The sequence below is a fragment of the Cherax quadricarinatus genome, chromosome 15 (assembly GCF_038502225.1).
Source record: "Cherax quadricarinatus isolate ZL_2023a chromosome 15, ASM3850222v1, whole genome shotgun sequence".
Classification (NCBI taxonomy): domain Eukaryota; kingdom Metazoa; phylum Arthropoda; class Malacostraca; order Decapoda; family Parastacidae; genus Cherax; species Cherax quadricarinatus.
Window position 1 is genome coordinate 28,287,133 of NC_091306.1, and position 14,215 is coordinate 28,301,347.

The following is a 14,215-nucleotide window of genomic DNA, read 5'->3' on the forward strand; positions in this document are numbered from 1 at the left end:
TCTCAATTGCCCCTCTCCTCTTTTGATTTGTCTATATATGCCTCTCTTTTGACCAATCAGATATTTTAATCTATTGTTCATCCATTTAGGATCATTTTTGTTTGATCTGATTTCCCTATTTGGAACATAATTTGACTGAGCAGCTAGAACTATGCCCTGGAAAGCATCATATCGGCAACCATCACCACCTACCTGACCCTTAGTCAGGTCATTCCAGTTCAGCCCACCTAAGTAATTTTTCAGTCCTATGAAATCAGCCAAGCGAAAGTCAGGGACGGAGACTTGATTGCCATTATTAGGGGAATTCCATGATATATTAAAACTGAGTGATTTGTGATCACTTTCCCCAAGCTCATCATTAACCTCAAGATTATTAATTAGTGTTTCCCTACTGGCAAGAACCAAGTCAAGGAGGTTATTTCCCCTAGTTGGCTCTGTCACAAACTGTTTTAAAAAACAATCCTGGATCGTATCAAGAAAGTCACCTGACTCTAAATTTCCTGTCAAATTGCTCCAGTCAATCTGTCTATAGTTGAAATCTCCCATTAGCACAACATTTTCATATGTAGATGCCTTACGAATTTCGTCCCATAGAAGTTTACTGCACTCCTTATCAAGATTTGGGGCCCTGTAAATCACACCCAAAATTAGTTTTTCTCGGCCCTCGAGAAGCTGTAACCAAACAGATTCAGTGGCTGACGCTTCTAATTTAATATCTTGTCTAACACAACAATTTAAATTGTCTCTGACATACATCGCTACTCCACCACCTTTCCTGTTGACCCTGTCAGTGTGGAAAAATTTATAGCCTTGTATGTGACATTCAGAGGGCATCTCTCTATCTTTCAGATTGAGCCAGGTCTCTGTTATAGCAATAATATCTATGTTTCCTGCACTTGCAATTAATCTTAGCTCATCTATCTTATTTCTTACACTCCTGCTATTAGTATAGTAAACCTTAAGGGAGCTAGTCCCTTGCTGCCCTCTGCTGTCCCCCTTTGTTTGCTGACCTGATCTATTGTCTTTATTTATAACTTCATGCTGAATGCCTTTTATACATTTACTGTTTCCAACCCAAGTGTTGCAACCTGCTTGTTTCCCACACACACACCCATACCTCTATCTTCCATCAGTTTAAAATCATAGGCATTTCACCAATGGCCTTCTCAATCGAGTCTGCAAGTGCTACCACCCCAGCCCCAGAGAGATGTACCCCATCCCTTGCATACATATCATGTTTGCCATAAAAGTTGTTCCAGTTGTCAATGAATGGGATTGCAAGTTCCTTGCAGTATCTGTCTAGCCAGCAATTTACACCAATTGCCCTAGACAACCATTCATTTCCTACTCCCCTTCTAGGCAAGATGCTACATATGATTGGGATCCCTCCCTTAGACTTAATGAAATCTATAGCTGACCTGTACTTATCTAGCAGCTCTTCTCTCCTACCCTTCCCAATATCATTTCCACCAGCACTGAGACAGATAATGGGCTTGTTCCCATTACCTGACATGATATTATCCAGCCTGTTGACAATGTCCCCAACACCAGCTCCAGGGAAGCACACTCTATCTCTCATCTTCTTATTCCTATTACAAAAAGCACGGTCAATATATCTTACCTGAGAGTCACCAACCACAAGAATGCGCTTACCTCCATTAGCAGGGGCAGTAGTACCCTTACCTTCACTGGCCACTGAAGTACATTCATCCTGAAGAACAGAGAAGCGATTTCCTACCTTCAGATCTTCACTCTTAACTTTCCTTAGTCTGATGCGCCTTCCATTACTGTGAACCACTCGCCACTTGTAGCAGGTGCTGGACTGCACCTCACTGCTGGTAGCCGTTGCTACCTCCCCAACTACAGCCTCCTCACAGCGAGAGACAGACTGCACCTCACTGCTAGAAGCCTCATTCCCCACAACTCCAGCCACCTCACACTCTCTCCCAGACCCATTGAGGTGGACCTTCAGCCTCCTAATCTCCTCCTGGAGAAGCAAAACCTCCTCCTTCAACTCTCCAACCTCAATTTTTAAAACACTGCAGAAGCAAGCCATGCTTTGTAACCGTCCACACTAATCCCCAAAGAGGAAACACTTGTCCTGTTTCCTGACGAATCACCATCTTAGCAACATGAACAAACACACCTAGAGGTATGTGCCTCTCGGTGTATATATACTGAAAGGTTACTCTTATACATTTTTAAGGAATGAAGGTAGACATGAAGGTAGACATGATTGGTTTTAAACAGATTTTGAGGGATATATCACAGGATATTTCCATCATGAAGTGTAGATCCAGTATAAATGCTGAGAGTTTAATCATCACCACTTAGGTGGGATTAAAGTATTCTTCTCTGGAGGTGAGCAAGTGACATGCAGCCTTACTGGTCCTCGTTTAGTCTGTAATGTTAACAAATGTGGAAAGTATAAATATTTAAATATCAGAATTATACCGTTTTTTGCAAAAACATATGAGGAGTTATATAGATAGATAGATTGGGAGTGGGGGGGGGGGGGGCTCGGAGAAGTGTAGAGTGAATGTTTAGAGAATTTTGAATCTATTGAGATAACAAGTGTTTCTTGATTCCATGACGCAATGTACAGGGTATGAGGCCTTGCCAAGTACTTGAGAAATAAAGCCTTTTATAGGTGAAATGTACTAATAAAAGGCCTTTATACTGCATGTTTCTTTATATCACTTGCCGACTATGCTATATTTCAATTACTTATTAATGTACAGGTCTTGGAGGAGCGACTTATACGTCACATCATTATTTAAGTTATAGAGTGTGAGGGAGTACGGGAAAATAGTGTTAGTGGGTAGAAGAAAAGAGAAAGAAGGGGATGGTTAGTGAAAGGTCTGACCAAATGTCAGAAGAAAGCTGGGCTTGAGTAAAGGCAAGTAATAAGAACATAAGAGCATAAGAAAGAAGGAACACTGCAATATGCCTACTGACCCATGCGAAGCAGGTCCATCCACCCACGGTCAGTCACTTCCACTTAAGGAAGGAGCACGGCACCAGACCTGGTATCCCAAGCTAGTCAAGTCCAACTCACACCCACCCACACCCACTCATGTATTTATCCAACCTATTTTTAAAACTACACAACGTCTTAGTTTTTATGAGAGTACTCGGGAGTTTGTTCCACTCATACACAACTCCATTACCAAACCAGTGTTTTCCTACGTTCTGCCTGAATCTGAACTTTTCCAACTTGAAACCATTGCTGCGAGCCCTGTCTCGGCTGGAAATTTTCAGCACGCTATTTACATCCCCTTTATTTATTCCTGTTTTCCATTTATACACCTCAATCATATCCCCCCTAATTCTACGTCTTTCTAGAGAGTGCAGAGTCAGGGCCTTCAGTCTATCCTCATAGGGAAGATTTCTGATACATGGGATCATCTTTGTCATCCTCCTTTGTACGTTTTCCAGAGCATTTATAATAAGGAAGATGAGGTAATATGTAGATTTACGAATGATGTGAGAGCTTCCAGAAAAGGTTTGTGGTTACATGAGGCTGGGTGATGGTTGGGAGAGGAATGACTGGTTTAATAACGACGTAAAAATGGGTTTTAATAGAGATAAACCTAATGAAACATTTTTACAAAGTAAAAATAATGTAAGGACGATTGAGATAAGGTGATTAAAGAAAAAAATAGTTAAAAGATTAGCGAGGAAGAGCAGATAAAAAACTTGGTATTTCTCGGCAAATGTTGTTAGGTAAGACACATATGCAACAGTTAGGTATCTTTATTTCGAAACGTTTCGCCTACACAGTAGGCTTCTTCAGTCGAGTACAGAAAAGTTGATAGAAGCAGAAGATACTTGAAGACGATGTAATCAGTCCATCACCCTTAAAGTTTTGAGGTGGTCAGTCCCTCAGTCTGGAGAAGAGCATTGTTCCATGGTATGAAACAATATTGTTTCATACCATGGAACAATGTTGATGAGAATCAACAGTTTTAGAAAGAGAAATAGATCGAGAGAACCATGAAAGGAACTAAACATGTAAGAGTGTAAACTGTAATATGTTATATGGGGAAATGGAGTTATTAAAGAGACAGAAAATAAACTGAAAAGCTGTTAATTGTGGAGAATGATAGAGGCATCGATTTCACGTATGTGGTACGAGACAGGAGTTGGAGATGAAGATGGAGAAGATGGTGGAAGCAGTAAATAACTATTTCCCTACTTGGTGAAAGATTGTGGAGAAACTGTTTTGGAATGGATGGTGCATTTGTTAAGTTCGGTTATGTATAATTCGTCAGGAAACATGAAAATTGTTTCCTAACCCGGGTCGTACTTTATGGCATTTTCTAAATATATGTATGACGGAAGGGAAGGTACTTAAGGATCAGCAGTGAGCATATATAAGGGGAAAAGGAGACAAGAGTGAGAGTACTAATCGCAGGAGAATATGTCCATTAAGAATACCATATAAAATTATGTACTAGGATAATTGTGTCTCCAGCAGAGAAGACCAAAAATGTTTATCATTTTTTCTTCAAAGGTTTTCGTTAATAACTTCAGAATGCCTATTCTTATCGGCTTCAAATTTTCATTGTTGGTGAACTATAATTCGAGGAAGGTTCATGTAGCTATTAGGAAGGGTAGGTGTACTTTTCTCACTTTTATGAAGTCATTTCAGATTTTGGGTTCCGTGTGGTTCAACAACCTCACCATCACTAATACATAATCAGTGTCTTTGCAAAGGCGCCCAGATACTGCAGTTTAGGTGTCCCTACAAACTGTCAATATCCCAAACGCCTTCTTAAAAGAAGGCGTTTGGGATATTGCTGGCATTGTGCTTCTCACTTCCAGGACTCAAAGTCCGGCTAACTGGTTTCCCTTAACCCCTTCATAAAAATTACCCTGCTCACACTCCAACAGCTCATCAGGTCACAAAAACCATTGGTCTCCATTCACTCCTATCTAATATATATATATATATATATATATATATATATATATATATATATATATATATATATATATATATATATATATATATATATATATATATATATATATATATATATTACATTTAACTTTAATGACCCTCATAAGTCAAAATGAGTTAAACGCAATTAACCAACCAACCATCGATGATGTTTTCATGTATGGATGGTTTACTATGTTACTGGGATGTAAATTCTTAATTTACTAATTTTATAAAGCAAACTGGTTACTCTGTTATAACCTTAGAATGTCTTTACTGATCGGCTTCAAACCCGACACAATTGCGTGTCACAAGTAGTGACATTTTTATTAAAAAAATTAAAATTTTAATGATTTTCACTCAATTACTTTTAAAAGCTTATGATTGGCTTCAATCTTTTAACGTCTATATCTGACCTAAATAATGTAGTGGATAATTATTTGTCTGTGTAGATGCCAGTTTGCAATTTATTTCGACCTTTCAGCAGTACTTGTCTAGTGGCTCTTAAAAGGAATGATAATTCAAGTTTTTAAAAAAAAAAAATCCTCCAGAATTGTAGACATTTTTAAATGCAATATAACTTTGAAAAGAAAACTGAAAAATATATTCAACGAGTGTTTTATTTTTTTCATTCCCAAAGGAATGGTCTAATCGGCTTCAGATTTTTAACAGTGGACTGGTGAGGTATATAGAAATACTGATGCAACTGTTACGATGAACTGGTGGCCGTTTTGGTACTTTTATGAAACCATTCCTGATTTTGGTTCCCATACAATAATTTACGAAAGCCTCTTCTGTTCAGCCTCAAACTTTCAACACTGTATATCTCTTATGTAGAACATTTGAATTGTTATGTTTTTAAAGTTGTGTTATTTTTTAATGAAATAACTTGAGTATGCTTCATCTGAATTATTTGAATCTTCGACAGGATGACACCCATTAAGATTAGCTGTGTAAGGGAAATTTTACAGATTTACAAACATAATAAATAAATTTAAGATTGTTGGATTTTATGCAATTACTGGAGAACGCATCTTCTTCACGGCTTCAAACATTTAGTTGTGATGGGTTGTGATCTAAGGAAAGGTCACATTGTTGTTGTGGTTTGTATTAATTTTCCAGTTTAATAAAGGTTTCTCTCCAATAACTGAAGAGCCACCTAATTGTTTTCAAACCATAAATGTGACTGCTTCTCAATTACAGATTCTATATACACAGTATGAAGGTACCAGCACTAAATTTTATTTAAAAACACAGTGGGGTACTGTTTGACGCAGAGAAAGCTTCGTATTGTTAGACAAATATGTAAGTTTTAATTAGTTTCTAGATCATAATTAGAGAATGCCTCTTCTGATTAGCTTTAAACCTTCAAAGCCTGTGAATCTTAAATGGAAAATTGAGATTGGTTTTGGGTTGTGTAGATGCCATTCTTATTACAGAAAGTGGGATATTAGTTTCCATGCGGTGACTTGAATGCCTCTTGCGATCAGCTTCAAGTCTCCAGTACCTTACTCCATACTGTTCCTTTTCCATAACGCAAAACCTGTTATATTTTAATGGAGCTGTATTTATGGGACACGGTAGCCACCTTTATCGGACTGTGTAGCGGCGGATGCGTGATGTCACTGTGGGAGCTAATTGTTTAATAGATGGGGGTCGTAAAAGAAGTAAATATTAGTGTAGGTGATGTGTGGGCTTAAAATATAATGAACATGATTCAGAGACTCGACTCGATTCAGAGAAGTTGTCACAATTGTTTCTTTTATTAATGGCATCGAAAGTGACAGACTGTACGACTGGAGGGAGTATGAAATTAATGTATATCTATATTTGAGAGTGAATGTCTCTGCAGAGGTTTCTGTGTGTGACAAAGAAAATCACAAACTGTATATCAGTAAGAAAGTAGTCGTGGTCCTGAGGATTCTGTGGGGAAAAAAGAAAGTTTGTCAATGGATGTAAAAAAAAAGAAGTAAAGTATTAGAATATAATGGTGCCAATACGTTTGTGAGTGAGGAATTGTTGTTGAAATGATTTGATACTTTAAAAAGGGATGAAGCAACGTAAATTGACTACGAGGGTGCATAAATTTGGGGTGAATGGAAGAAAGTGTTTGGAAAGGAAGATTTAAGTTCATTTTGTGTTTGGATTAAGTTTTAACTTCAGTTGGGGAGCTCTGAAATAGTTTAGTTTTAATTTTTAAAAACGATGATATAGAAAAATAATTTGATACTTTTTTCCCTTAGGTACAAAATGTAACTCTCTCAGTTACTGAACCTTCTTAATGTTCGAGTACTTGCAAGAAAAACAAATATCAGCTTACCATTTTTCGTATTTTTAATTTAAAAAAAACAGGAAACTTGGTCGGGGAAATGTTATGACCATGACTCACGAAATCGTACTGACACGATTGCAACCAAACCATACCACGGGCGGGGATAAAACCCGCGATCAGAGAGTAGGTCTGGAGTTTTGAGACTCTCTGATCGCGGGTTCTATCCCCGCCCGTGGTATGGTTTATTAAGACCATACCAGGGGCCACATTACCTCTGATCTCTTGTCTAGTATAACAGTCCCTGATAAAGGAAGTGTAGAAAGAGCTTAAATACGTCTACATCAATTCATGAAATAACCAAATATTTAGTTATTGCATGAAATGGTGTAGATGTATTTAAGCTCTTTCTATACTTGGTTTATCAGGGGCTGTTATAGTAGTAAATTAATTCTAATAATGTTGGTAAAATTACCATTAATATGTTAGGTAAAAGAACATAAGTGCAACTAATGCGACATTTTACTGTGGCAACGTTTTGCTCTCCAGGAGCTTTATCAAGACATTATGTAGCGGCTTGACAAAGCTCCTGGAGAGCGAAACGTTGCCACAGTAAAACGTCGCATTAGTTGAACTTGTGCCCTTTTACCTAACATACTAAGGCATCGTTAGTTACATTTAAAGCCTACGACTGCATGATGTTTTTAATGTAGTTGCGGGTCATTGTATGACTTAAGACCCGTGTCAGGAAACTTAAGACCCGTGTCAGGAAACTTAAGACCCGTGTCAGGAAACTTAAGTCCCGTGTCAGGAAACTTAAGACCCGTGTCAAGAAACTTAAGACCCGTGTCAGGAAACTTAAGACCCGTGTCAGGAAACTTAAGACCCGTGTCAGGAAACTTAAGACCCGTGTCAGGAAACTTAAGACCCGTGTCAGGAAACTTAAGTCCCGTGTCAGGAAACTTTAGTCCCGTGTCAGGAAACTTAAGACCCGTGTCAGGAAACTTAAGACCCGTGTCAGGAAACTTAAGACCCGTGTCAGGAAACTTAAGACCCATGTCAGGAAACACTTGTCCTGTTTCCTGACAACATTACCACCTATCCTAATGTTTTTAATGCCACCTCCCTCCAAACACCAAGGAAGCTTTAATCACTAAAGTGGGAATTAAACTCAATGTATATATATATATATATATATATATATATATATATATATATATATATATATATATATATATTATACATATATATATATATATATATATATATATATATATATATATATATATATATATATAATGCATATATATATATATATATATATATATATATATATATATATATATATATATATCTATATGGGGTTTATATATATATATATATACTAAGAGATACAAACTTCTTGGTGTATATACACAGAGAGAAATATACTTCTTCTTGAATATACACACTTCGAGTGGGTCGGTGCTATTTCTACCGGGGAGACCTCATCCACTTCACTGGATCAATCTGTTCCACCAGTTTAGGAGAAAGACATAGCTCCCACTGACTTCCCAGATGAAGTCAAGCGTTTGTTGACTCTGTTGAACAAACGTCGTAAAGCCATTGCCTTACCAGGTGAGAAGATGGGTATAACGAACTTATTGTCCCATCATATTCCACTTGAACCTGGTACTAGACCTATCTATATACCTGCGTACAGAATGCCTCATTCACAAGTTGCTGTCGCAGAAGAATTGATCAATCAAATGCTTGATGATGGAGTTATTGCACTTAGCAATTCACCTTGGAATGCGCCCTTGATCCTAGTACCTAAGAAGGATGGTACTTGGCGCCCAGTGATTGACTTTAGGAAGTTAAATGCGAAAACTATCCCAGATCGCTTCCCACTTCCTGTACTGGGTGATCTTTTATGTAACATCGGAGATAACAAAGTCTTTTCAACCCTGGACTTGTTACAAGGGTTTTGGCAAGTCCCTCTTCACGAGGACAGCCAAGAGCTAACTGCATTCTCCACTCCTACAGGTCATTATCACTTCTATTGTGTAATCCCAACATTGAGTTTCATTCGATGAGTTGTGCTATATTATACCTTGTATTGCATTACAGTTTTATTACAGTTTCAATTACATAAGCTTCCATTCCAATATTCTACTTATGTATGTTATAATGTTCAATTGTTGTGTACTTTGACATTGTATAGAATCAGCCCAAGCCGTACACCTGCCGTCTCTAGTTTGTATTAGTTGTATGTCGGGACGACATACGTTAGCGTCGCCGAGTTCTCAGTAGTAGTACCAGTTCCTAGTAACCAGTTACCAGTAACCAGTGTACCAGTAGATGACTCACTACCAACCATCTTTGTGAATCATTGACTGTATTCATATTGCTGCTGACCATAGCAGGATTTCAAACACCCTCCCGTAGGCACTTATGGGGCCAGTCTTAGTTAGGCAGCAGAGAGAGACAGGTCGGCTGTTGGTGCTTCCCATACTTCCCGATATATATTATACGTACTACCAGCCTACGTGAGTATTCTTACCCCATCCACGTATCGAAAACCCACATGACATACACACCTCGGTGCATATACATACCTCTGCGTAAATGCACTAAGTGTATATACAAAGAGATATCTTTCGTGTATATACATCGAGTCGTGGTTGTTGTGGTGGAGTTTGTATTCGCTGGAGGAGGAAGCTGAATCATGTGTGTCAGGAAAGATGAGTGGTGGCGGCGGCGGCGGCGGCGGCGGCGGCGGCGGCGGCGGCGGCGGCGGCGGCGGCGGCGACGGTGACGATGGCGGAGGCGGCGGCGGCGGTGGCGGAGGCGGCGGCGGTGGCGGTGGCGGTGGCTGTGGTGGTGACCTTAATGCTACAGTACCCGAAGAAGAAAAAAAAACCAGCATATATATATATATATATATATATATATATATATATATATATATATATATATATGTATATATATATATATATATATATATACATATATATATATATATATATATATATATATATATATATATATATATATATATATATATATATATATATATATATATTGATTCAGCATCACTCGTTCGTGGTCATAATATATATATATATATATATATATATATATATATATATATATATATATATATATATATTGATTCAGCATCACTCGTTCGTGGTCATAATATATATATATATATATATATATATATATATATATATATATATATATATATATATATATATATATATATATATATATATATATATATATGTCGTGCTGAATATGTAAAACTGGTCAATTAGCAAGAACTCATTTAAAATTAAGTCCTTTCTGAAATTTTCTCTTATAGGTTTAAAGAAAAAGTATATCTTTAAACGTATAAGAGAATATTTTAGAAAGGACTTAACTTTAAATGAGTTCTTGCTAAGTGACCAGTTTTACCTATTCGGCACGTCATATATATATATATATATATATATATATATATATATATATATATATATATATATATATATATATATATCAATAACAACATTGCAACTAGCCGAGGATTCGAACCCATGTCGTTTTGGCCCTGCCTCTTGGTGAGCGAAAATCACATGACGCTCTCACCTATTGGACCACACAGGTTTTTCGCTCACCACGAGGCAGGGCCAAAACGACATGGATTCGAATCCTCAGCTGGTCGCAGTGTTGTTATTGATTCAGCACCACTCGTTCGTGGTCATTATAATATATATATGTATATATACAGCATGGAACAAACTTTAGGGTTGACTTTAGAAACTTTTAGGGTTGATCTTATCTTTTCTACTAACCTTAATACCATATGACTGTGACTTTTTTAATCTTTTTTGTTTAAATATCTATTGACTTTAACCTATTTTTTTTGCTACTACATGTATAACTATTACCATCATCACAAGATTTAAAAAAAACCACAATTAATGCCTTTGTAGGATTCCATTTTATTTGTTATCACTGAGTACTTAGATTCCCAGTGTGTCTGTCCATCCTGGAAAGTATGTTGTTGTACATCCCGTGGTTCAAAACATACAGGGGTGGTTAGATTGTTACCACATGTGGCACAACAATGTAGTGTTGTTGGTGCCCAGACTATGTTGGTGTTGCCTTAGTAACTTCACGGGTTATATCTACTGATATGTACTTGAGAAGTGATGAGCCCGGCAAGTCCTACAAACGTACAGCAAGTTATAGGGAGATCTACATGATGTGAGTGTTTGGTCCTCCTCCTTCAATTGGAATCGTCACTTTAAAATAAATATATATCAAATGAGAACTGGGCACACACATTTCATCTATAGTCACATGTTCTCAGGTGCTCCTGCCTCCGTTCTGTGTAGTTTGTGGCATGCCACTGACTGTGGCTCATATTTTAATAGTTTGCTAGCAGCTTAGGGTTTTCTATCTTTGTCATGATTTTTATAATTACCGAGGTACCTGTAGAGATTTCGGGGAATGTTCAGGAGAGACTTTGGCATTAATAATTTAATAGAATATTAACTGATGTTTTTATTTCAACTTGGTATAATAGTATTTTTTTGTGTTGATCAATTATGTGTGTTGCTTTTCTTTGTTAATTTCTTTTTTTTATTTGTGCATTACCTACATATATATGTATATATATATACATACATACATATATATATATATATATATATATATATATATATATATATATATATATATATATATATATATATATATATATATATATATATATATATATATAACGGCTATGAGCACTGAGTGACCTACACGATCAAAATTCTCTGAAAACACCACAACTACTTCTTTGAAGTTAAGAAATATTGTTTATACAGAAAATTTATATTGAATAATGTACTTTTAAAATTTATTCCTAGAGGATTAAGGACACTTTAAATATACATAATTTTATATAAGTCTTTATAATGAATGGTTAAAACTATGACCATAGTTTCTAAAGGAGTGGATCAGTAAGCCAGCTAAAAGCCTCGGTCAGATGACCAAAAGCTTCAATGACTGACTAAGACCAGCGTCAGGAAACACTTGTCCTGTTTCCTGACGAACTTCACCTAACCTAACCTAACAAAAGCCTTGTAATGTAACCAGGGTTCAACCTGAAAATAGTAGCAGATAAATATTTGAAGAACTCCATATTCTAAATCCAAAACAAACTCAAGGAATTTTTTCTTTCCAGAAACGTGCACAGTCGTAGTCTTAAATTGACCCAGTTTCCCTCTCTACCAACCTTAATAGTCTGATCGTCGGGTTGCTCTCGTTTGCCTGCTACTTGGTTTTGCTTTTTCTTCTTTTGGTCGCCGTCTCGGCTCATGGTAAATCTTGAGACTGATGTAAGACATCCGTCACTCTGAGTACCTCCGTGTCACTGAGGACCTCACGTCCACCACTGGTAGCACCTCCGTTTCAGTAAGGACCTCACGTCCACCACTGGTAGCACCTCCGTTTCAGTGAGGACCTCACGTCCACCGCTGGTAGCACCTCCGTTTCAGTGAGGACCTCACGTCCACCACTGGTAGTACCTCCGTTTCAGTGAGGACCTCACGTCCACCACTGGTAGTACCTCCGCGTCACTGAGGACCTCACGTTGGTCACTGAAAGTACTTAAGTGGCACTTAGGAAATCATATCCGTCACTAAGGAACTACTGTTCTACACTGAGAGCACCTCCGTATCACTGAGATTGTTAGATCCGTCGATGAGAGCACCTCCGTGTCACTGAGAATGTTAGATCCGTCAATGAGAGCACCTCCGTGTCACTGAAGACTTCAAGTCTCTTAACACAAATAACTGTCGCATCATTAGCTCTTATTCACTTTTTTTTTATGTGTTACTTGACTCTTATTTATTTACATTTCCGAAAGTCTTCATAAAGTTCTGCACAACACATTTTCTATGTAACTTGTGTTTCAGTTGTTCATTGGTATGTTATTATGGTTCGTGAAACGTTATAATTTTGTTGACTGGATATAAGAATCAAATGATTTCCAGTCGTTTAAAGCGACCAAGTATATCTAATAAGAACGCATATTAATTATTATCTACGCGCGAAGTGATATAAATTAAGAATTTGCAGGTGAATTTCCACTGACATTGAAATGATATAATGAATGTATAAACAACTTTAATTTTATGCATAGTTATGTAAATGGAAATTTAAACGCATTAGCTATTACAGATTACCGGAATTTACATATTCCTAACTGTTTACTGATGTTATCACTGAAATTATTAGTTAAACTGTCTCCAGGAATACTGGCAAACATCCTGTACAGTGACAGTCGGTACTGTAGGCAACTTAGTGTATTATACCCAACTTGAAGAGAGTAATTTAAAATCGATAAGCAAGATAATTCAATGATTCACAAAAACTTTCACATCGAACATTTCTGGCACATCAACCAATGTTATGTTGGGGTAATAAATCTTAACCAGCCGTCTAGAGTAACTTTAGTAAACTTCACGTGTTTTTTTTTTATGTATAACTTCCTACTGCGTATTATACCACATTGAAGTAATGCCATCATCTGGTACACAAACTCTGTAATAAAGTTGTACCAGTATCAGCTTGTGAATGAGAACACAGACAGAGGAGCAGTAATACGGGAACACCACCACCACCACCACTGTCCCTCAGAGCGGCAGGGAGTATGTGCGTCTCTCGTGCTGGCTCGGTCACTACTGATGGTGTTTGTGTGTGCGCGTGTGTGTGTGCGTGCGTGTGTTGTGTGTGTTGTGTGTGTGTTTGTGTTGTGTGTTGTGTGTTGTGTTGTGTGTTGTGTGTGTGTGTGTGTGTGTGTGTGTGTGTGTGTGTGTGTGTGTGTGTGTGTGTGTGTGTGTGTGTGTGTGTGTGTATGTGTGTGTGTGTGTGTTTGTGTGTGTTGTGTGTGTTGTGTGTGTGTGCGTGTGTGCATGTGTGTACATGTTTGCATATGTGTATGGGTGAATGTGTTTGCATGTGTATGGGTGAATGTGTTT

The 14,215-nt window shown here is 37.5% G+C and overlaps 1 protein-coding gene across 6 annotated transcripts in view; it reads right to left on the bottom strand.

Annotated features, from left to right (window-relative positions):
* Sobp (Sine oculis-binding protein) overlaps nucleotides 1–13,933 on the bottom strand; it is a 634,366-nt gene extending 620,433 nt beyond the window's left edge. The window contains exons 1-2 of one of the 6 annotated variants that reach the window (XM_070085243.1): nucleotides 13,842–13,933; nucleotides 12,469–12,832 (exon numbers count right to left, since the gene is read on the bottom strand). In XM_070085243.1, the coding sequence (XP_069941344.1) occupies nucleotides 12,469–12,552 (84 nt within the window). In that variant the 5' untranslated portion in view covers nucleotides 12,553–12,832; nucleotides 13,842–13,933. Of the gene's footprint in view, nucleotides 1–12,468; nucleotides 13,252–13,795 lie in introns of all 6 variants that reach the window. The other 5 variants (XM_070085242.1, XM_070085238.1, XM_070085241.1 and 2 more) reach the window with 5 other exon arrangements.
* Nucleotides 13,934–14,215: the final 282 nt, after the last annotated feature.